The 24,889-nt window shown below is 43.6% G+C and overlaps 2 protein-coding genes across 2 annotated transcripts in view; one reads left to right on the top strand and one right to left on the bottom strand.

Moving 5' to 3' along the window:
• The first annotated feature begins 568 nt into the window (after nucleotides 1–568).
• TMEM252 (transmembrane protein 252) lies at nucleotides 569–6,439 on the top strand. Its single transcript, XM_081103991.1, has 2 exons — nucleotides 569–1,709; nucleotides 5,089–6,439. Exons 1-2 carry the CDS (start codon nucleotides 1,432–1,434, stop codon nucleotides 5,324–5,326), a joined length of 516 nt encoding a protein of 171 aa, XP_080960117.1. The 5' UTR covers nucleotides 569–1,431; the 3' UTR covers nucleotides 5,327–6,439.
• A 3,957-nt stretch (nucleotides 6,440–10,396) lies between these two features.
• Nucleotides 10,397–24,889, bottom strand: part of PGM5 (phosphoglucomutase 5) — a gene marked incomplete at its 5' end in the record, with an annotated part of 164,129 nt that continues 149,636 nt past the window's right edge. The window contains one exon of the mRNA XM_081103133.1: nucleotides 10,397–11,900. Within this exon, the coding sequence (XP_080959259.1) occupies nucleotides 11,811–11,900 (90 nt within the window). The 3' untranslated portion in view covers nucleotides 10,397–11,810. The remainder of the gene's footprint in view (nucleotides 11,901–24,889) is intronic.

The raw sequence follows: 24,889 nt of genomic DNA, 5'->3' as shown, positions 1-24,889 counted from the left end.
CCACTGGGAAGGTAAGTGGAAAATAATGGTAATGGAATAGGGGGGTAGATAAAAATCAAAGAGGAAATGAAGATAACCTCTCTGGACAGAGGCGGCCCAGAGACCCCCCTGGGCAGGGACATACATGAAATAAAAAATGAAAGAATTAGGGCATGAACCAGATCTAGAATAGTGTGTCTGCAACTAAAGACAGTCAAGATGGAAGAAACACATTCTGGAATAAAAAAAGAGAAGTGGGTTCTAGAAAGATTTTTTGAGGCAACACTACATAGAGCAAAAGTATGGGGGAGAGGGCAGGAAACATTTTTTAGCAGCATCTATCAAAACATAGTTTTTAAATATATATTTTATGAGGGGAAGAAGATTACAGGATTTTCAGGGCCTTTAGTATGTTAGTATGCTCTGTGAGACCCTAAGATGTGTGTAAGGGAGAGTGCGGTTCGATTAGGCAGAGCTTCTCACAAGTATTTATTTGTTTTGTGTGGAGGTGGTAACATGCTGTGTATTTCAGAGAATGCTCTTTTATCAAATGCCTGTGGCTTTTTTTTTTTTTTTTTTTTTTAAGCAGGATGGGTGGGAACTGGTTCAAATATTTCTCTAAGCCAAGAATGGTGGCCAGTGGTTGGGCAATAAGCAAAATATTTTTATCCAACACCTATGTGATAAGCAGAAATGACCCTTGGATCTCAACATTTGGACACCAACAATGGGTGTCCAAAATCAGAATCAGAGCAGAAGTCACCACATCATCACCTTTTACAACTACTCACAGAAATCCCTCCCAATTCCCAAAGCTCTGTCTATTGCAATTCTCTCCAGCACTCTTCCCCTCCTGCTTGTCAGCAGAGAAGGAATCAGGGAGTTCACTCCAAGGGATTTTCTCTTGGAATTTTTTCAATATCATAGTACAAAGGCAATAAAGGGAGAGTCAGTGAGAGAGGCAAGACAAACATGTTAAGGCCCTTTGAAAAAGTCTTTTTAGTACAGAGAAAGAAGTAAGAAATCAAGGGACTTCCTGCTAAGCCACAAAGAAGATAGTTCATCAAGGAATGCCAATTTCTCTAGCATTCGTGGGGAATTACCCACAGTAGGGATTAAGACACCAGTGTTCTTGTAATCCATGATGGGAGACCTCCCCTCAAATAACTGGTGTCAGCAGAGGGTCCTCTCCAGCTCAGAACAAGGCAGCTATGAAAAGCCACTCCTTCCTGTAGTACACAGTGCTGTGTTTTTAGGTTAATCCTCCAATATACATTATAGTTACTTTCAATGGTTAATGAGTACCTTCTAAGTGCCTGCTTCATTTAATTGTCCAAAGGCCAATTGGTCCCAGAGGTATAAAGCTACGAGCTGGCTAATGAGAGCATTCTCTCTGAGCAGGGGAAGCAGGGGAGTGGCAGGGTCAGGGAGCCGGGTTCCCAAGAAGCAGGGATGCGGAACAGAACCGGTGCAGTCCTCTGTGCCCTTGCCCTTCTGACAGGCTTTCTGATCATCTGCCTGGGGGCCTTCTTCATCTCCTCAGGCTCCACGTTCAACTGTCGGTGGAACCTGATCCTGGCCTATTTGCTTCTGCCTCTGGGGTTTGTGATCCTTCTGAGTGGGATTTTCTGGAGCACCTACCGCCAGGCGAGTGAAAACAAAGGGATGTTCAGCCATGGGCTCAGACCACATCTTGCTCACAGGGCCATGGCCCCAGCCACAGTGGACAGGTATGTGCTGATAAGCCAGAGGACCGATGAGGGTTGAGATGGGCCTGAGTTCTGGAAAAGCTGAGTGACTTCTAACCCCGCTGTGGAGCACTTGACATGTCTCAAGGGGCTGTATGTCTAGAACCAAAGTGTTATCATCAGGGGATTACTCTGGGGTTAGTTAATAGGAATAATGGTGCTGTCTCTGGGAAAAACCATGAAGTAAATGGAATTTATATCAGAGACTCCATCCCCTGCTGCCTCCCCCCCATCTCCCCCCCCAACACACACACACTGAAAACCCACCTAAGCCAATTTAAGAGGCCTGACTCTAAGGTTCTTTTGTTGTATGATGGGAGCTATCCTTAGAAGCTGGTAGTTATTCCTTTTAATCTGGCTACCAGGTTGTAAGGAAAGCAAGTCCAGAGCCTAATTCTGCCACACAGCAAGTGAGCACGCAGGCATAAATCAGTCCTGCACGAGGAACTCAGGGAAGTCCCAGCTGAGTGACCTTTTAGGTATTGTGAGCATACTTTGCATGAAAGATTCATTTGAGGGAAGGCAATTATATTCCAGAGGTAAGATTCAGATAACCTGGCCACAGTGCACCCATTAGGATAGCTATTAAAAAGAAAACCCAAGTGTCAGCAAGGGTGTGGAGAAATTGGAAGCCTAGTGCACTGTTGAAAGGAATGTAAAGTGGTGCAGCCACTGTGGGAAATTATATGGAGGTTCCTCCAAACATTAAACACAGAATTACTATTTGATCCAGCAATTCCACTTCTAGGCATACAAACAAAAGAACTGAAAGCAGGGACTTGGAACAGCTCTATCTACACAATATTCATAGCAGCATTCTTCACACTAGCCAAAAGGAAGAAACAACCCAGGCCATCAGTGAATGGATGAATCGACAAAATGTGGTGTATACATACACTAGAGTATTTCTTTTCAGCCTTAAGAAGTAAGGAATTCTGACACATGCTCCACCATGGATGAACCTTGAAGACATTATGCTAAGTGATATAAACCAGACACAAAAATACAAATGTATATGATTTCACTTATATGAAGTATCTAGAGAAGTCAAATTCATCGACAGAACAGTGGTTGTCAGGGGCAAGAGGCGGGGGGATGGGGAGTAACTGTTTAATGGGCACTTGGAGAGAATAGTGGTGATGGGTGCATTTAATGTGAATGTACTTAGTGTCGTGAACTGCACACTGGCCAATGTGGTAAATTTTGTTATATATTTTACCACATTAAAACATTTCAGTTAACCTCATGGTTAGTATCTGACAACCCCAAACCTCCTAATTCTTGGCTGATCGCAGGACCATCTAGGGATAAAACATCAGGCATCATCCTTAAGGTACGGGCTGCAAGACTCCATAAATTCTTTTACCCTCTTCATCTAAATTACTTTAGCTACTCTGTATATTTTGCTACTCCGTGTATTTTGAATAAGTAGTGCACTTTTACCCATGACTTGATTTTTTACATTATTATGCTAATTAATGATACTAATTATAATAATCCAAGCCCATTTCCGATGTTTATTATACTTACCAGCAAGGACTTTGGGTTTGATAAAATGTTGAGATAACTGAAGTGATTTTAGAAGATGCATCTAGAATGCTGATTTTATTTTGCATAAATGTTAGATAACTGCCCCCAGAGTATGAAATTCCTGATAAGAGTAATTGATTATCTTTTGGGTGTAGCTTAAATTTATTAATACATACATAACATCACACTGTGCAGAAATGCCTTAAATTATAGACAGCACGATGCCCCTGTTTATTGTCTCTTCCTACTGCATCTAGTAGATGCCCAGCTTAGTCAAAATGGCTAGCAAGTCAGCCAATGGGAAGTTACATTTCCCAGAAGCATTTGCGTTCAAATGGGTACCCACATTGAGGAATTAAAAGCAAATGGGGAACAACAGAAACTGATGAACAAAAACAGATCCAGAGACAGAGAAGCATCAATCAGACCCTCAAACCTCAGAGGGAAGGTAGGGGAGGGTGGGGGTAAGAGGGAGAGATCAACCAAAGAACTTACATGCTAGCATATAGGCCTAACCAATGGACACAGACAACAGGGGGGTGAGGCCATGAGTGGGGTATGGGGGGTAATGTGGGGATAAGGACACATATGTAATAACTTAATCAATAAAATTTTTTTAAAAAAATAAAAGCAAATGGGCTTGCAGTGGTAGAACCCAGGGCATTGGGAATAAAACTGCTGGAGGTGAGGAGGGTTGGGAGAGGTGAATGGGATTTGGGGGGCAGGCAGCAGTCATCCTGGAGCCTCTCAAATCACTTTAGTGGAGCAGTCGCCAACCGGTGGTCTGTGAGGTCCAAGAGGTTGGCGACCACTGCTTTAGGGGACAGCTCACCTTACTGTTTTCAGTGTCTTAACACATATGCCCCATGACACAGCCTTGGCTATTCTGAGTGAAGGCTGAGATGTGGGTTGTACAGTAGACAGTGGCTTCAGCCATTTGGCTTTGAGCCTGGTTACATTTGGAAGGGAGCTGTGCCTACAAATGGCAGTCCCTGTTCTGTTGTGGTTACATATCACAAACACTCCCTGCAGGCACTGGAAGAATTCACTCTGTAAATACACCGCTCAACCAAGCTCACCCTCTCTCTTCCTCACCTCCATGCCACCCCCAATCCCATTCATAATGGAGAAGCCGGGAGGACTCAGCAATTAGCAACACTGGGCAAGATTTCCAGCTCAGACATGAATGGCTCTGTTAGCCATTGGTCTGATGGTATGGAAAAAAGTTGTAACTGAAATCTACATAAAGTTCTCAGTTTAAATCACTTGGGAAATTAGTTGTTTTGTTCTTGTTTTTTTAACTAGCTGCCGAGACTTGAAAAAGCAATGGGAAGAGACGAGCATCTGATGTAATGCAGGGAACTTCATGGAACTGGTTTACATTCATTATTTTATTGGCTGTGAGGATCTGAGACTGTGAGTGCAGTTGAGTAGATGATTCCATGTGTGAATGGAGATAGGATGTGAATGGACTGAATAATTGGGTAGAGAAGTTCCACAGTTCAGGCCCTCATGTTCCCTACCCCTGCTAAGGATCTCACTCTGGAAGTCTTGGTTCCAACAGGTGAGAGAGAGGGGATAACCTGGAATAACCCACTGGGGAAAGTGTGACTACAAGGACCCATACCTTATGGCTGAGAAAGAGGGCTCTGCTGGGAGAGCGACATGTTTTTTAAAAACTGGCGATGCCAGGGAAGAAATACATCTGTTTCAAAATCAATGTTTCTTAACAGTTTCACTTTGCAGTGTGATCTGAGAGAGGCAATCATATGCCTCTCTGGCCTGAACCACTTGAATAACATGTACATGTTTGTGGCATTTTGTCCCCCAGGCCAGATTTTTACCCTCCTGCTTATGAAGAAAGTCTGGATGCTGGAAAGCACACCTGTCCGGCAGAGGGAGAGGCCGTGGATATCCCTCCACCTCTGTACACAGAGAAGGACCTTGGATTTGAGGTTGAAAGTGGTGCTCACCAAGAGGCACCACCATCCTATGCCGAGTCTGTAGTGGACGGGGTGGTGGCAGCAACACCATGGAAAGATGCCCAGAGGCAAAGCCGAGAGTGCTGAAGCAGGGGAAGCTCTCTGGCACCCAGGACGTCCTCTCATGGGACACAGCTGCTAAAAATGAAAGCAGGCAAGGGATTGTGGGAGGAAAAGCCATGTCCGTGACCCCATGCAAGAGCACCCTGAGGGGATCTTGAGCCTCTAAGAAATCTTGTCAGCTTCATTATATTTTGTTTTACTGTAAGGGGACAAGTGGGATGGCAGGGTGTGGAAAGACATGCAGCCTGATGCTTTAGAGCAGGGGTCCTCAAACTACGGCCCGCGGGCCACATGCAAATACAAATATTGTATTTGTTCCTGTTTTGTTTTTTTACTTCAAAATAAGATATGTGCAGTGTGCATAGGAATTTGTCCATAGTTTTTTTAAAACTATAGTCCGGCCCTCCAGCGGTCTGAGGGACAGTGAACTGGCCCCCTGTTTAAAAAGTCTGGGGACCCCTGGGCTAGAGCTTGGATAAGAATCTTCCGCTCTCTGGGCCTCGGCTTTCTCCTCTATAGAGTGAAGGGTTTACGCTGGGATTGATAGCTAACCATTATGGAATCCTTTTTCTATGGCATGCTCTGTGCTATGAACTTTCTGTGCTTTTTCTTTAGCCCTGCCGATTGCCTTCAGAGATGTGTGCAATGGTTATTCCCATTTTACACATGCATAAACTGAGGCTTTGAGAAGTTACGAAACTTTTCCAATAACATAGTTATTTCCAGGAAGATGAAGGAAGGTCCATAGAGGGGGATGCATTTACTTCCAATTTTTATGCTATTTACCCAGTCTTACTTCCCTCCTCACAGAGAGCAGTTTGGACTTCTCTCCCCCTTCAGAAAGTGGGCCCTAACAGGAAGTGGAGCAATCCGTTAAAGCCCCTGAAAAGGCAGCAGAGGTTGCTTTAGAGTTCATCTTCTGGATTCTCCTTTAAAATGTAAACGCGGCCCTAACCTGTTTGGCTCAGTGGATAGAGCGTCGGCCTGCAGACTGAAGGGTCCCAGGTTCGATTCTGGTCAAGGGCATGTACCTTGGTTGCGGGCACACCCCCAGTAGGAGATGTGCAGGAGGCAGCTGATCGATGTTTCCTTCTCATCGATGTTTCTAAATCTCTTTCTCTCTCCTTTCCTCTCTGTAAAAAAATCAATAAAATATATTAAAAAAAATAAAATAAAATGTAAACGCGGCCTCCAGGATTTCTGCCCAGGGACTTGGCTCTCCCCTCTTGGTGTAGTTCCCTTTCATCTGATCATCATACTGATGATGGAAGATGATTCCTAGTGGTAACAGGCAGCAGCTGGTGAATGGGCACAGGAGGATTTGGACAGTGATAAGAAGGATGAAGATCTTTCAAGGAGGAAGAGGGGCACTGAGATGGGATGGGGCCCCTTGGCCTTCTCTTCCCTGTTATTGCTTAAAAATACACAGGAAGCCACATAAAAGGAAATCCTGGTCCATTTACAAGAAGCATGAATTTGGGCATCTGTGATTTGAATTCTTGACATCAAGGTCACAACTGGATATGCAGGTTGTCAAACAGGAAGGTGATCATTTGTAAGCAATGCAATTGTCTCATTGTCTCTTTCCCTCTACTGAGCCAGTAGTCCTGAAATTTTCCCTGGGTCTGAGCACACTCACTGACCTGCACAAGCTCTATCGCTGGGCTTTCAGCCGGACTGTGCAATTGTAATAGATGGTTTTTCCAACTACTGGTAGTCCTGTGAAACAAATGTTAATTTTGGTTTACATAAGAATTGTTTTAATCTCTTTACTGCAATAAATTTTGTACTTAAACTTTCCCTTTTTTGCCACTGTTTTGTATGGGGGGGAGGGGGAATCAATAGAGGGACATAAGTCAAAGTTTCATTCTCTATGAGGACCTAACACAGCATCCAAATAAGTAAATCTCTTTGCAAAACCAAACATTACTGAGAAAAACCATTGATTCAGGAAATTAGGCAGGTGCTTTTTGAAAAGAAATACTACTAACAGGCATTTATTGACTTTAAGAAACACCCATATGTACTCTGAAGCAAGCATCAAGAACATGGGTGTTACACAAAACAAAGCCCACCTTTGAAAGGCCCAGCAGTTAAAGTCCACTGGGCCAGTCAGACAAAAGTGTCCGTGTGGTTAGTAAGAATTCATTGGCCACCCAGGGGGATTCACTCAGGGAAACAGACATTGTATCCCCACTTCCTCCATAAGCTTATGATAAAATTAATGGAGATGGATTGAGAGCCCGGATTCCGTGAATGACAGGGGAGAAAGTGAACAAGAGGCAAACCTCTAAGGAGAGTGTCTTTGCTTGTTCCCTCTTCTCAAATGTGAATGATAATCTCACAGGTCACTGGGGAAGGGCAATATTCAGAGGTGATGGCTCTCCAGGTATTTTAGTCTTATAATGTCTCCCTGAATCATAAGTTTAAGTACCCCCCATCCCAGAAGGTGAGCATGATAAGGTCAGTTACAGAGTAGTTCATGCTGAGTCTCTTGCATACCTGAGATGTAGCGTGGGTATTTTTAAACCCTCCACACAAAAAACTCGCAAGTCCTTTTACTGACAATCCTTCAGGATTCTACTTAAACACAGTGTTTAGTGAGGTATCCCCAGTTCACCTACATTGCAGGGCACATACTAGGTGCTAAAAGACATGGAAATATGATAAAGACATGGGTTTCTAATGCATATCCTCACTGGATCCTAAAATGCTCCCCGGCAACTCGGGCTGCTTCACATACCAGGTGGGCTGTCAGCTGCAGAGCTGGGCCCACTGATAAGGCCTCCAGCTGGTTGGAGTGGCGCAGGCATGCTGCTAAGCTCCGACGCCTCAGATAATCTCTTGCTGTTTGTAACTGTTGAAGGGCCAGTTGTAACTGCTGTAGACTGATTTACTGGCAGTTACATCATTTCCAAAGGTGCGAGATTTCTCAGACCCTTCTCCACTCAGGAATGGAATGTCCTCAAGGCTGGTGGCTGGGATATCAGTGTCCAGTGGCCATGTGTTTCGAGAATACCCAGTGCATGACCAAGCAATAAAATGGAGTCATCTGCTAACGTTACTACCCATGCCCCCAGGTGCTCTTCAAATTCCCCAGACCTGCCATGGCTGATGGATATTGCCACCAAAGTGAATCCATGCCTTACACTGACCCACAGCTGGCCAGTGAGAAGTCCCCAACCATTACCCGTCACTGCCTGTATTACCTGCAGAGTGCACTGGCACAGGGCAGCCAGCTGTCGGCCCAGGGCGGCACCATGGGACCCGTCATTAGTCTGAAGCTCCCTGTGCAGAAAGCCTTCCCGCCATGTCCAAGCCCTTCGACCTACAGTGTCATGCAACACTATTTGTCCCGTGAATACTGTGGATGGAGACTGCGCTTCGGATCAGTGAGATCAGATAAATGATCTCACTTTAGTAATGGCTACCTACCTATTTTCAAAGTCAACTAATAAACTCAAGAATCACGGAGGGGGCAAAACAACTTTTTGTTCTCAAGGACGGAGTGACACCGGGCAGGATGTTTAGCATCCTTGGTCCCTTTCCACTAAACACCTACCTGGCATGTGCACACACATTTCCAAGCCCCTACCAGCCTGGCTGGGAAGCACATGTTGCAACATTGTATATACTGTTATGTAGCATTGCTGCCGCTGCTCTGGAGGTGCGTGGTGTCGAGTGCACCCTCAGTACTAGCTGATTACAAGAGTGGCCCTTGCATTTCCCAGACTGTCTCTCCTGTGACCGCCTCCTGTGGTCCCCACAAACGTCTTGGATTTCTCCCGTCCTTTGCTCTGAAGAAAACCTGAGGGCTGGAGCTCCGTCCTCAAGGGCCGAATGCACATTATGTGCAGAGGAGTGACCTCTTGTCTCCCCCTCTTCGAGGATAAGGCGAGAGGACATGGATGCATAGCTCAGCAATAGAAGCTTGGGTGTCAGGTAAATACAGTACCTTGGCAGTGTGATGCCAGCAGGTTCCAGAGAGAGGCTGCATCCTAGAGCCACTGCAGGACCTTCCCTTTGCACCCTCGCTGAGAAGCGCTGTAAACACAGGTGGCTGCGCAGCTGCTGCTTGCCATCACTGGGCCCAAGCATTGCTCTACCTGATATTTATACCACTGTGTCTGCTTCAGCCCCACTCATCTAAGCCACCCTCACTGGACCCAAAGCAAGCCTGCTCTCCAGCCCTCCACCTCTCAACTCCTAGACTTTGTTCTTGCTATGGTTACCCCTGGTGAAATTATGTAAATGGTTACAAGTCTCAGGAAACTCCACTCTTTGGGAAACCCCTCAAGTGCCGAGTCCTTCCTTCTCTGAGTCAATCTGTCTATGAATTTCCACAGCACGCTGCCTGTGCCTCTACCGTAACATTCATGTCTATCTGATTCTTTGTCATAGCCTCCTGTTTCCAACTCACAAACTCATAGGAGCAGGAGTAACATTTTATACGTCTTGGTGCACCAAAACCAGGACTCTGCATAGAGTTGTTCAATCATTGTTTGCTAGATGAATTAATATATAGTTGGGCTGCTGGACACACATGACTCTGTAGAGAAATAAAGAAGTAGAATTTTAAAATGAGGATTAATTTGCATTTGAACATGGAAAGTTAGAGATGATTAAAAGTAGCAACTTGAGGAAAAATAAATATTTTCTTACCGTCAGGCAAGCCTAAGAATGTACTAATTGTGTTGACCAACACGGAGCTGAGTAGTGAATAAATGGCTATCAGGGACCATCACTTTAAAAACAATGAGAACCAAAGCTATAAGGCAAATTGTATTCTGTTGCTGGATTTCATAACTAGTTCTTTAGACTCTTAGCCCAAAGCCACCCTCTTATTATTTTGAAGTGAAGATACTTACAATGAAAGATCAAATGCCATTTCAGTTTCAGCTCACTCCCAGAGGCAGTTTTGATCAATTCATCTGTCTTTTCTGTTCCATTTATTTAATAAATTCCTAAAGTCATGATAATGAAAACCAGCCCTTGCTAGTGTTCTGAAAGGCAGACTTATCAGAATAGTGACCACTATTGGGGTTTCTCAAATGGAAAAACAAACAAATAAGCAAAACTCCACAATCTTTGCATAAGGTTGAAATAGAAATTCCTTTTTTATTGGAAACTAAATGTCCTAGTAAGTTTCTGACAGGCATAGATAGAAAATAGAAACAAAAACCTTAGTGGGAAGGCTTCCCTGCTTTCACTAATCCTAACTACAGCAATAACAAACGGCTTAACAGTCAAAGCACACCACGTCATCAGTCCAAATGACACGATAAGTGAGAGTGCCGTTCCCAAGGAAGCAAAACATACGCAAACAGGTCCCGTGCGCCAAGTGTCCTGGCTGAGTCAGAGGGAGGCTGCTGAGGCTGCGGTACCCTTTTTCTGGGCACAGCCAGCCAGCTGTGACCCTATGCTCTCCAGCAGGGGTCCCCGCTCTGACCTGCATCTCATCAGGCCCATAACTGTACCACCACACCAATAAGGTTTGCTTCCAGCATCCACTTCATTTCCTACTTTCACAGCATTTCACTGTCGCCTTTTACAGTCATTATAAGTAAGAGCTGAACTGTGTCCAAACAAGTGCATCAAAATGGGCCCTTACTGGGAGATAAGACAGCGGAGAAAACGTCAGAGATCACAGACGTGGTGATATTTTGTCTTCCCAGGAGGAATGAGTATAAACCCATGTATCACCCTCAGTGATGTGATCAAGGGAGGGCCTGAAAATTTTAAACACGCATTTGTGGAGTCCTGCCAAAAAACGATTTCCCACCTACATAATGAATGGCTGAATTTGAAAAAATGCAGCCAGCTCAATAGTTAAAATAATATCTACAAAATAAGAGAGAACACCCTTTGATATGTTTTGTTGATGGTGTGCCATTGTGATGTGTAGAAAGCTTTAGAAGATGTGAGAGAAGGTGGCACGAGGACTTTGGAGATGGAAGGTGGGAAAGTGGGTCATTGAGTGGTTGGTGGGATAAGGTGAACTATTGGGAGGTCTATAAATTCCCTAATGGAAAAGCTGGCCTTGGATGAAAAGCTAAATCCTCCTCCATGCTGAGAAGGGTCTTCTTAGGTCTGCCCAAGGGTCCCTGTGGCTTGGGGTCTGCTCAATTCTGGCATTGGACTCTCCTCCATTACATTTCAGAACCTTTTCTCACCTGGCACCACTGATGCCCAGATGTCAGGATGAACAGTTTCCTAGCCCACTTACTCTTTCTCAAACGGGGAGGTTCCTTTGTGTGATAACATACCAAGGAAAATGATAGTGCGGCTTTAACAGATAATTAAAGACCCCATTGCATTGGGAGGAACTGACCAAAACCCAAACAAAACAGATTTTTTTATTTTCCCACCCCCAACCCCCACCAGCAAATTATCTTTTGTGGGGTTTTTCCGAAGTCATAAGAGGCACAAACAGGTAGCAAGAAGGCGTGGGTGACGTGTCTCCCGCAGACCGCTCTCCTTTGGGCCTGGTGAGTCATGGTTTCTTCCTTCAGGTTATGACAGTGGGACCCCTCCGGCCGGTTCTCTCGTGAATCTGGGATATTTTCAGTGCGATGGCTATCAGAGGGCTCAGCACTGCCTGGAAAGGGAGGAAGACAGTCTTTGAACAACTCAGGTCAGTCACAGGAGAGCTGCTGTGATGGACTTTGATTTCAAACATCTAGGTGTGATTCTAATGAACAACTTACTGGCAGCACCATCACGGGTAGGACACCTGTTCTCTGGACCTTAGTTTCCTCTTTCAGGCAAGGAGGCTGGAGGTGCCGGATCCATTCATTGTCTCCACCAGCTGAGTTTAGACCGAGACCCCCAAAGCTAGGAACCTTTGAAGTCCTGGCAAAGGTCAGGACTGCGCACCACCCAGCTAATTTAGGTAATAATAGTTGAAGCATCCCCACCTTAGTTCCCTTAGTTCCTTAGATACGTATGCAGATCCTTGTTGATTATTGTTAATCAGATACTCTGCCTACTCCTGGAAATCTATTGATGAGCTAATCAGATACTCTGTCTATTCCTGGAAATTGTTTGCTGATCTGTGTGTCATTGAAACCTCCTTACCCTAAGGGCTGCTCCAGATCAATAAAAGATTGGAGCAGCCTGAGCAGTGGTGGAAGTCCTTCAGGACTTGCCCGCCTGGTCCCCCAATATTGCAAAATTATCTCGTGTCTTTTTCTCTCATTTGTTGTGCGGCTCCTTTTTCAGATACTGAACCCTACTCCACGCGGGACGTGGAGGGAGTCTTACTCGACAGAGTGGGCAGAGGAGGAGGGGGAGAAGATTATCTCCAAAGCCTCATCCAACTCTCAGAAACACTGACCTAAGATAGGAAACTGCAAAACCCAACCTCCAGACCACTGGAGCATTTCATGAACAGAGCTTTGTGACACAGGGAACTCCAAAAACATCTGTCTTCCTCTGCTATCCTCCCTCCCCCACATGTGTGCCCCCCCCCCCCCGTCACACACACACACATGAGCTTGAGGAAAAACAACCGTTGTCCATCCTAAGACCATGGGTCTGAAGAACCTACTATCTTAAAATGTCAAAGAAGATAGGCCAATCCACTGGCTAGAGCTGCAGAAAGAACTGCTCATTTCTCTCATGAAATAACACAGTGGTCCCTGAGGCTCCTCAGAGTCCCCTAGAAGGAGGTAGGATGGTTTAGAGGCCTAAGAAATAGATTCTAGGAATAACAAAGATATGTTGAAGAATAAGAATCATTTCTTGCCCATTAACTGCTTATCATTTCATAGGAATAAGGTACTGTTTTCCAAAGTGTGGAGCATGTATCATTCAAGATGATTTTAGTTGGTACAGGAGACTATTTTAGGTGGTGCATAGACATGGTGTGACTTAAAAAACAATGAGAAAGTCACTCTATTCTCCATTCTTCTTCAATTCTCCTAATTTCATCAAGGAGAAACTTTGCTGGCAATTTTTAACACTTTACCAAAACAGAACATACCTCAGGCAAAGATAACCTAGGTAGGAGGTGATACGTTGTATGTTTTTATTGAATTCCCTTTTATGGTGCCATTTTATTTATCAAGGGATAATGTGTTTTTCCTTGTAGAGCACTGATACAATTTTCTGTGGTAAATAGATCTAAGTGAAAACAAAGTGAGTCCATTTAAAGACAAATCCTAAGTAGAGATACTGATATAACAGAAGCTTGGGAAATGCTGGAAGAAAGGAAGAAAAAAAGATACCATAATGAGGAAAATAAAATCTGTAATTTTGGAGAGTGGTGGGAGAGTTTTCTCACTTGCAACCCTCACCTATACCTAACAGATACAGGGATGTAGGGAATGCATACGTTCTCATCAGACAAGAGCACCAGCAAATGCCCAGGGTACAATTAGCACAGTGTGTCCCGAGTGGAGTGTAGACACAGACCATCCTGCATGATAACTGAGCAAACCTTGTTTGGAGGGACCTAAACTGCCAGAGTAAAGGTGAAGGATTTAGATTTAATTCTTTAGGCAATGGAAGATGAAGGAGTTCTCTGAGCTCTCTAACTTGCTCACTAATTTCTGCATTCAGCAGAAAAGTTATGAGCCTACCAGGAGTCAGTTAATGCCTATTGTGCTTGTTATTTAGACTATGCAATTATTAAATTATATGTAAACCAGTAAAATGTAAATATATATAAGAAGAGTTTTTTTCTAGATAAGTTAAGTTGAATTATTTTGGAAAGAATTAGGTAATGGGCATTAGCTAATCCTGTCAAATTAGATACTATAATATATTTGGGAGAAATAAAAAATATATAAACAATTCTTTCCTCATATAACTTCACAAGTAAGTTCCCACTGACTATAAAGAAATTAAAGGTGGTTCGGCTGGTGTGGCTCAGTGGTTGAGCACTGATCTATGAACCAGGAGGTCATGGTTCAATTCCCAGTCAGGGCACATGCCATGGTTGTAGGCTCATTCCCCAGGGTGGGGCATGCAGGAGGCAGCCAATCAATGACCCTCTCTCATCATTGATGTTTCTATCTCTCTCTCCCTCCCTTTCTCTCTGAAATCAATAATTTTTTAAAAAAGAAATTAAAGGTGAGCATTACAGATAATGAATTATGAATGAAAATCTTTTTAAAAAATAACCACAACCAAACAGTATGCTCATGTTCAAAGATAAGGTCTTGGACCCAAATTAAAAGACTGACAAATGAGTATTCATTTAATAATTTGTGCTAAAAATATAACCCTCTTTCTGGATTAGTGAACCAAGTACTTGCCCCTTGTCCTAATCATGTCAGACGAGAAGGCTTAATGGTTATTATGCAAACCAAAGAGAAGGAAGCACATTTTGAAACTTTATATGAGGAAGATCTTGAGCACAGGAACTCACACCCTGAGCAAAGAGCCCCAGGTGAACCTGGCACAGAAGCTGTGGAGCCATATGCCCTCAGGGGACCGTGAGGGTTTGGGAAGAAGGACATCAGAGATGTTCACCATGGACTGAACACTAGTGAGGTCCACTGAGCCATTTTCCAGGAACCCAGAGAGTCTCTAGTCTAGATGTTTGTATGCCCCTGAGGAGTTCTGGGAGGGGTCCCTAAAAATACCTAAGATTGAATTGTTGCCAGCATTGTGAAATAGGAGCTGCAAAACATAATTAATTTAAGGATCATAAAGTGAGGTATTTTTTTTCTTGCCTGAGTGTGTAAATACAGGGTTGAACAAATGTTGGTTTACAGTTACATTGTGACATTCTTTTGAGTTAATAAAGCTATTGTAATAATCATAACTTGCATGTCTTTTTCCTTATAAACAACCATGAGTCTACTTTTACCCATCCATATACATGTATACATAGAATAAATGGGCACACCATAAGAGCAGGAACTTTGTCTAATTTAGGGCTTAGAAAGTGCCCACTCCTTAGAAGGTATTCAATAAATATTGGTGGAATAAACTGATGCTGTATCAGTCTGATGAATGGAAAATGATGAGGCAGATTGATTCTTCCATGGCCATTTATGAAGGGCACCCTGGGTGAATGGAAGGGTCAGAGTAGTGGATCTTTACTGTTATGTTTTTCTTTAGAAATCACAGCTTTGATACATGTGAATCCTAGATACTTCTTTCATATCATCAACCATGTATTATGGAAAAGAGAGAAGGGAAGTTAATTTCTCTGAGGCATTAGAAAGGGTCTCAGAATGTGGAGTGAGAAGAGGAGTTAAAAATGAGAAGCCTGCCCAGCTGGCATGACTCAGTGGTTGAGCTCGATCTATGAACCAGGAGGTCATGGTTCGATTCCTGGTCAGGGCACATTCCCCCATTGTGGGCTCGATTCCCAGTATGCAAGAGGCAGCTGATGAATGATTCTCTCTCATCATTGATGTTTCTATCTCTCCCGTCCTCTGAAATCAATAAAAATATATTTAAAAACAAAAGAGAGAGAGAGAAGCCTGTGGATGTCAAAGCACAGAGCTTGAGCAGCGGAGAGGAACAGGGAATGGTCTTGTTTGATTCCTTCCAGTCACAGACGAGGAAGCTCAGTCTAGAGAGGAGACAAGAATGGCCCAGGGTCACCTGTGTTCAGTGGCTAAACTGGGATAAGAACATAGTGATGCCTCCTATGCTGTTCTTCCATTACACAGTTCTGATTCTGAGACCCATGAGTGATAGAAAAATGGCAAATAAATGAGCCTAAGGAGAGGGGAAGGAGAAATGGTAGTCTCATCATCCCATTGCGCCAAACAAGCCTACAGTAGAGGACAGGCCTGACAAGCCATCCCACTGACCAAGAACAGGTGCATGGTGGGAACAGGAGCATTCCCAGCTATGTGAATGCTTTGGAAGTTGTAAGATGATTCTTTGTGAATAAAGGAAGTCAACTAGTAGGGACTTCAATTAGGAATAGAGTATCTTTTTTTCTAATTCCAGTACTTCTTAGAGTGCCTGACATAGCTTTTCTATACTCAATTGTAGGGACCAGTGAGTGCTCATCCTGCAACAAACCAAGTTGGCAATATGTCCATTCAACAGTTCTCATGGCTCCAAGGTTGGGTGAATTTTGCTGTTGTCTCCTTGTTTATTAACTGCCAGGCTAAAGAGGGAATTGGGGCCTGTACTTTAATTTTTGATACTTTAACATGAATTTTTTTGCATTGATTTTTATTTTTTAAAATATTGTATTAAAATATTTATCTTGATTACCAAATTTTGGCACCCCCTTAAATTTTATGCCCTGCTCACCTTACCCTAATCCTGGCCCTGTATTAGGTTTTAGCCTCCTTATACCCCCTGGAAAGACAAAGGTTTCTCATTTCACTTCCTTTCCCATCTTATCTCTTGCTTCATGTGGTTGTTGTTTTAATCCATGATCATGTAAACTGGAGCCACAATAACAAACCCCTAACAAACTGAACTCCTTACCCTGACCAGCAATAGACAGGAGAGGTGTAAATGACCCGAATGTCACAAGACTCGAAGTAAATAGTTAACTGATTTTTTTGGAGAAAAACAGAATCCTAACCAGAGATACAATCACTTATTAAGTAAGATTTGTCAGACTTTGTGGTGCGAGCCTGCATTGGGAGTGTGCATTGGGAGGGTCAGGAAAGTGTCCTGTGGGAAGGGGGGGTGGGGATGACAGTACTTATCCTAGCTCGTGATTTGGGGCAGGTACTACAATCCAGAGAATGCAGATCATTCAACACCAGAAAACACTGATATTCTGACATCCATAAAATCAGTATTTAGAGAACCAAGATGGCGGCATAGGTTAACGCCGGAGTTTGCTGCCTTGAACAACTACTTCAAAAGTGAAACTAAAAAACGGAAGGGACATCACCCAGAACCACAGGAACGCTGGCTGAGTGGAAGTCCTCAACTAGGAGGAAAGAGAAACGCACATGGACACTCAGAGGAGGCGCAGTGCTGAAGTCAAATTCTGAGGTGCGGAGTGCGAGGAGCGGGCTGGCAGCGGAGGGCGCGGTTGGTGTTTTCAATTGGGAGGGAGTCGCAGACTCTGAGCTCCAGATCCGGGCGAGTCTTTAGGGACCCAGACTCAAACGGGAGAAGCCGGACTGTCTGGCTTCGGTCAGAGCGAGTGCAGCTTTCTCTCGGAGGTGTGCAGCCGTTGCTGGGACTCAGAGAGGCAGAGCCCCTGGGGACAGGACTGACAGCCGCCATAACTGCTCTCTCCGGCCCACCCTATTGATCCTGTGCGACCCGCCCTGCCCAAGCCCTGCACAGAGGCATTTGCCGGATAGCCTCAGGCAAAGGCTAGATTAGCACCTCCCTAGAGGACAGAAGTTCTCTCACTGCTGACACAGCTGATTCTCATAGCCACTTGGCCTGGAGGTCAAACCCTCCCTGGTATTAGCTCCAACAATCAAGGTTTAACTATAAGACTGAGCATAAAGACCACTAGGGGGTGCACCAAGGAAGCATAACAAAATGCGGAGACAAAGAAACAGGACAAAATTGTCAATGGAAGATCTAGAGTTCAGAACCACACTTTTAAGGTCTCTCAAGAACTGTTTAGAAGCCGCCGATAAACTTAATGAGATCTACAAGAAAACTAATGAGACCCTCAATGTTATATTGGGGAACCAACTAGAAATTAAGCATACACGGACTGAAATAACGAATATTATACAGACTCCCGACAGCAGACCAGAGGAGCGCAAGAATCAAGTCAATGATTTGAAATGCGAGGAAGCAAAAAACACCCAACCGGAGGGGCGGAATGAAAAAAGAATCCAAAAATGCGAGGATAGTGTAAGGAGCCTCTGGGACAGCTTCAAGTGTACCAACATCAAAATTATAGGGGTGCCAGAAGATGAGAGAGAGCAAGATATTGAAAACCTATTTGAAGAAATAATGACAGAAAACTTCCCCCACCTGGTGAAAGAAATGGACTTACAGGTCCAAGAAGCGCGGAGAACCCCAAACAAAAGGAATCCAAAGAGGACCACATCAAGACACATCATAATTAAAATGCCAAGAGCAAAAGATAAAGAGAGAATCTTAAAAACAGCAAGAGAAAGAAACTCAGTTACCTACAAGGGAATACCCATACGACTGTCAGCTGATTTCTCAACAGAAACTTAGCAGGCCAGAAGGGAGTGGCAAGAAATATTCAAAGTGATGAATACCAAGAACCTACAACCAAGATTACTTTATCCAGCAAAGCTATCATTCAAAATTGAAGGTCAGATAAACAGCTTCACAGATAAGGAAAAGCTAAAGGAGTTCATCACCACCAAACCAGGATTATATGAAATGCTGAAAGGTATCCTTTAAGAAGAGGAAGAGGAAGAAAAAGGTAAAGTTACAAATTATGAACAACAAATATGCATCTATCAACAAGTGAATCTAAGAATCAAGTGAATAAATAACCTGATCAGCAGAATGAACTGGTGATTATAATAGAATCAGGGACATAGAAAGGGAATGGACTGACTATTCTTGGGGGGGAAAGGGGTGTGGGAGATGCGGGAAGAGACTGGACAAAAATCGTGCACCTATGGATGAGGACAGTGGGTGGGGAGTGAGGGCGGAGGGTGGGGCGGGAACTGGGAGGAGGGGAGTTATGGGGGGGGGGGGGGAAGAGGAACAAATGTAATAATCTGAACAATAAAGATTTAATTAAAAAAAAGAAAAAGAAAAAAAAGAAAAACCCTAAAAAAAAAAAAATCAGTATTTATAGCAAATACTATTTTCTCCTGATCCTTAGGGGCAACTTGCAGCAACACTCCCACTTTGGTTAAAGCTGAACTGTCTTTCTTTCATGATTTCATTGAAATGTTCATTTTTAATCTATGTGTTGTTTGCTTAAGTTAAGGCAATGGTTCTCATACTTGAGCGTGCATTGGAACCATCTCAGAGATTCAGGAGGTCTGGGGTGGAGCCCAAGAATGCATTGCTAACAGGTTCCAGGTGGTGCGGATGCTGCTGGTCCAAGGACCACACTTCCAGAACCACTGCTCTTAGGTTGCCCACTACTGTGCCTGTGAAATTCTTTGCTCTAGATAAATACTAGGTTGCCTTGTTTCTATCACATGACTTCACTCTAAGGCCATAGCTGATTGGGCCAGGAGTGGGTCCCTCACCTATAGGCACCGAATCCACAGTTGATCAGTGACTGAGACATAGCCTAGGGCAAAACCTGAGCCAGCTGATCAGATTTTGCCTTAAACTGATAATAAACGCCCCAGGCAGATGGTGAGGATAACACGTAGAGGTGAAGGCAACCACAGACACCTGTATTCTTCCCTGGACATATGCACCCTTTCCAGGCCCTGGGAGCTGTCACGGATAATCTGGAAAGAGGTGGGGGCCCCAAATGGCCACTACTGAGCTTCTTGCCAAGTCAGACAGGAGAGGCTGAGTTAGAAATAGTTTGATCCATACAATACAGAAATGTGACATTCTTGCCTCCCAGGAATTGTGGAGCAATTCAGACCTGCTATGATTATAAACTAAAGATCATCCCCTGCCTTTGTTTCTAAAGTATCTCAGTATCAGAGAAGGTTTCTGATTACACTGCCCTTCAAAACCCCAACACTCTATAATGGAACAGAGGAGAGCCAAGTACAAGTACGAGGGTCTGTAACCTCAGGCTATCTTCTAATAGGCCCGTAAGTGGGGGTGGAATATCCTCAGCTCCTCTCAGCAAGCCAGGAGGCCTGGCAAGGACTGGCATCTTCCTGGAGGAAGGGGTGCCCTTGTCTTCTCACAAAGAGGCCATCCACCAGCCTCTCTTTCCTGTGTATTCCCACTGAAGGCACCTTTCCTATTTTGCACAAAGGTGCTGCGTAGGCTAGATGCTGCCCTGTTTACTGTAGTCCAGATTTTAGGTAACAAAAATGACTAGCTACTTTACATGCATTTGGAAAGCATATAAAAGCAAAATTATTACTGAAATTGAAATAAAATCCAACACATCTTTCTAATGTAAATTAAGTGAGAATGCTAAGCACTGCAAACATTTTATTCTTTATTACAATACATACCACCATAGTCCTAATTTTAACCTCCTTTTCATGTAATACACCTACCTATCTATTTTGGTCCAAAATAGACCTAAAATTAACCAAAATACAGAATATGAAAAGTTAGTATAGATAAATCTGTATTCTGAGCTTAACACTGAGGGAGCCCATTTATCTTGTCAATATAAGAAAAAATAAAAACTGCTCCACAAAAGCTCTCTTGTGAGGGGAAAAGATATTCCAAGAAAAGTGTGGATGAAATGTTACCCCAGAAAGTTCAATCAAAGCCAAAACTAAACGAGCGTTTGGGAATTCAGTGACCAGCCTAAGGGAAACCACACTGGCTGGGCAGGGTTGCCCCTGCTCCACCACCCTCCCCACTTTTGCAATTGATTTGGATTTTAGGAGGTGAAAGGTAGCACTTAGGTTGCAAATCCAAAATAAACTGGAAGAGGCATGAAGTCAATTTTCCTCTTTATTCAATTTGGCTCCACACTGGGAAATAAGGAAGTACTGTGTGGGGATGGGGAAGGGGAGAGAGCAAGAGTGTGGCCATGTCTGCAGGTACAACCGAAAACAATGGGCAGAATCTCTGTGCCCTTTCATTGCCCTTTGAGCAAACACAAACCGACCTGCCGAGTTTACAGCTTAAACTTCATAAAACTGCTCTCTGATCACTCTTTCCCTTTCCCTTTTCCTCTTTACACTATTTCTTTCCTCCCGTCTGCCACCAAAAACATTGTGAAAGGACTGGAAATGGCTAATTGGTTCAGTTAATCACAATTTCTGACTGCCCTCCTCAAATGTCCCTATGCCAGTCTCATGTTTCTCTCATTCGGGGACATCCACAACAGATATCAAATTTCCTTCATGTGGGCACCTAGAGTTGCCCACCCCTGCCACTTACAAAACTGTTAGCAGAAATGTAACTGCAAGGTTGAAAGCAGAGGTTATGGAAACAAAAGGACCACTATCTCTCCCGTTCTTGTTACTCAAAGAATTCTTGTAACTGCCTGCCTCCTCATTCTCCTCTGTTCCCAAACCTCATCTGAAGCCAAGAGCTGGGTTATCAGTCCTCATATCATTTTTTAAAAATGGGCTCCTACATTTGGAACAATAATGTGATTCAGCTCGGTTTTCTGAGTCAGAAAGCCATGTCCTTAGAGATGAATGAAAAGCATCAACAATGATTGGTCAGCGGGCTGCTACCTGAGGATGAAGTAAGGGACCAGGCAGGAAAGGTGTGTCCCTGACAAGCTCCCAAAGTGATTCCAATGCACACCCTGGTCTGGAAACCACTCTTACAAGGTGTTGTTTACATACTCTAGAGCGGGCAGTGTGTGATAGTGGTTACCAGCAGGACCCTGAAGCCCCACTTATGTAATTCACCAAAAGCTGCCATTCTTAGCACCCTTCCTGGATAGAACAATGCTGCAGGGCAGAAAGAGCTCAGGCTCATTTTCCCTGAGCTCCAACTGTTTTCCTATTCATGTTACTATTGGTCATTGATATTCTTCAAACAATGTTTTTATATATTTCTTTCACATTTTTCTTTTCAGAGGGAGGGTTAGTTTGAATCACGTAGTCCACCATTCCTAGAAGCTAGAAGTCCTTCAGACAGGGTTCAGTTTTTCTTTTTGGTAATAATTTTGCTGTCAATGCCTAAAAATCAAACTTCATATGAAAATTCAAGAAATCTGGCAACTCCAAGCTCATATATTATTAATAGGGCAATAACTGGAGAGGGCTGAGTATCACCTGAGTTCCCATTTAACTAGCACCAGTCAAGGATTTGCTGTCTGTTTAGGTGAGCATCTGAATTGGCTAGCACTGAAGTGGCAACAATGTAATAGAAACAGTGAAAAGATCTCAATATTAGTGAGTATACATTTTTCCAGATAGTTCTAGCACATTCCTTTTCTCTTGTTCTGAAATAGAGATTATCACTATGAGGAGACTGAAGACTGTGAAGCAGTGAAGGGGTTGAGATCCTACTTCCTGAGATACAAATTCTCAGCATGGACTGAGCTGACCATGACTAAGACACAAACTATAATCCACGAACTGTCTCCTCTCAACCCAGCCCTCCCAGGGGCACACTGGAGCCTGGCAAAGCAGCTGTGCAAACAAAGGAAAACAAGAAGCAGGGTTGCTAAAGCCCCAACCCATGTGGCAGGGAGAAATCCTGGCTGAGTAAAGCCCCCAGAGGATGAGCTCTTTTCCCCTCCCACCTTGAAGAAGTGCCAAGGCCTAGCAGGGCTCCTCAGTGGCCAGATGGTGGAAGCCCACCCCAGGGTGCTAATACTGCTCCTCCCGGGAAAAGGTTAACAGTCTCTCTGCACTTCCCACAACTGCCACTACAGTCCACTTGATGCAACTGGTTACAGGCAGCATTGGGGCATTCTCCAGATCCTAGAGAGTGCAGCCCTCTTAGACAGGACTAGCCCTTTGGAAGGGATTTGAGGACATACATGGGGTTAGGAAGTCTGAAAGACAGACCACACTTCCTACTACTCTGGAATTGTGGTACTCAAAATTGCATTTGAGAACAGTCTTAGTAGATGGGTTGGGCAGGTCAGGCTGAAATGGGCGCCCTTTCATAGGTGGGTGCGCATCCCCATATTTTTGATAGCACAAGTAAAACCCCTAGTTAAGACTACGGGCTCTGGTCTAGGCCCAAATACCAGCTATACTTAGAAATAGTAGGTTATTTCAATTCTCAAGGCCAAAGTTTCCTCATTTATAAAACATGGATGGATGAGCATCTATCACATTAGATGGGGATAAGAATTAAATATAACACATACAAAAATGCATAATATTCTGCTTAGCCCAGGGATGGGCAAACTTTTTGACTCGAGGGCCACAATGGGTTCTTAAACTGGATCGGAGGGCCGGAACAAAAGCATGGATGGAGTGTTTGTGTGAACTAATATAAATTCAAAGTAAACATCATTACATAAAAGGGTACGGTCTTTTTTTTTTTTTAGTTTTATTCATTTCAAACGGGCTGGATCCGGCCCACGGGCCGTAGTTTGCCCACGGCTGGCCTAGCCCATCGACAGGCAGGCACATGATACATGCTACTGAATGTTGCTGTTTTTGTTATTATTATTATTATTTATTATTATTATTATTATTATTATTATTGAAGCAGGAAGCCTAGCTTGCTAGAATAGTAGGTGGAAGTGAGTGAACCAGCCTTCTAGCCCCAACAGATTGACCTTTGGTAGATAGACAACAACCATTTCAGCTTTGCCTTCCTTGCCCATAAAATGAAGTTCACACTATTTTTTCTTTTCTTTTTTTTTTTTTTACTGAGTATTTTACCTTTAAGCAGAAATGTAAAATTAAATATTCAGAAAGCGTCTATGAAGCTTGTATCGACGCTTTTGATAGACTTCCTCTTGCTGCTCTTTTAAACCAACAGTTTCTTTGTGTTCGTGGTGGACTTTCAGCAGAAGTACATGCACTGGATGATACTGGAGGATTAGGTAAATTCAAAGAGACACCTGCATATGGACCAGTCTGTGATTTGTTATGGTCCAATCCTTACAAAGGGATGCTCCAAATGAATGGGTTTCTGATCTAGAAGTTGCATCCCAGCATCCCATAGCTTTGTTCTCCTGTGAGCACATAGCCTTGGTTTGCTGCTTTCTTCACTTTGCAAAGAGGGGAACAGAGAGCATAGGAACTTGTTTACTACAGATCCATTCAGTGATACATGATTTTTGGACTGGAACACATAGCGTTCTGCTGGGCAGGATGGCTCCCCAGATTGTTTGCCTGTAGGAGTCGAAGAATGAATCAACGGAGGAAGATGGTATAGCAAAGGTGGAGATTTATTGTAGAACAAGTACAGACTCCCACGTGGGGAAGAGGAAAGAATTTCACAGCACAGACTCACACATGGGGAGGGGGAAAGAGCCACACTATCTTTTCTGATGGAAGTTCAAGTAAAAAAAAAATTAAGACTATCAAAAGTATTTTTTTTCTTTGAATGAAAGAAGCCCAAAGCCTCTCCAATCAGAAATAAGATCTCTCTGTGTCAGTGAGATACTCAGCCTCAGAAAAGCCAGCCTTCCTTTTGCAGGACCAATTTATGTAGCCGGAGGGAATATGATCAGATTGCAGTTGGACAAGATAATGCTGAAAACACAAGGAATAGACATCATTGCACTTGGGACACATTCCTTACGGCTAGTTAGGACAGCCACACTGAGCAGCATTAGCAGAAGCAAAGTGGAAAGAAAACTTCTGCTATGAAGGCTGCCTGGGTCATACAGCAGAGGCAGTACAGCAGGAGAATCATTAACACCAGGCACAAAGGAGATAGAAATGAGCCCTCTACTCAAAGAGAGATTCTTCCCTGCAATATAAAAACTAACCGTGGAATTTATGGACAGTTAATATATATCTTATGAGTGCAGTGACTGGGAGTTTCTTCCACTTTTGACAAATGAACATGTTCTTCTGTGGACTTTGCCTTTAAGGTACAACTGCCATATAACCCTGCAGTATTTTAAGTATATTATTAACCTTTTTGCCTAGTAGTGTTAAACTGTTTACCCACAATTTTAGTGAGGCTTCCTATCTTGGTAAAATCAAATTC

The sequence above is a fragment of the Myotis nattereri genome (genome assembly GCF_964212035.1).
Source record: "Myotis nattereri genome assembly, chromosome: 12".
Lineage (NCBI taxonomy): Eukaryota > Metazoa > Chordata > Mammalia > Chiroptera > Vespertilionidae > Myotis > Myotis nattereri.
This window is presented reverse-complemented; position numbering and strand designations above follow the sequence as displayed.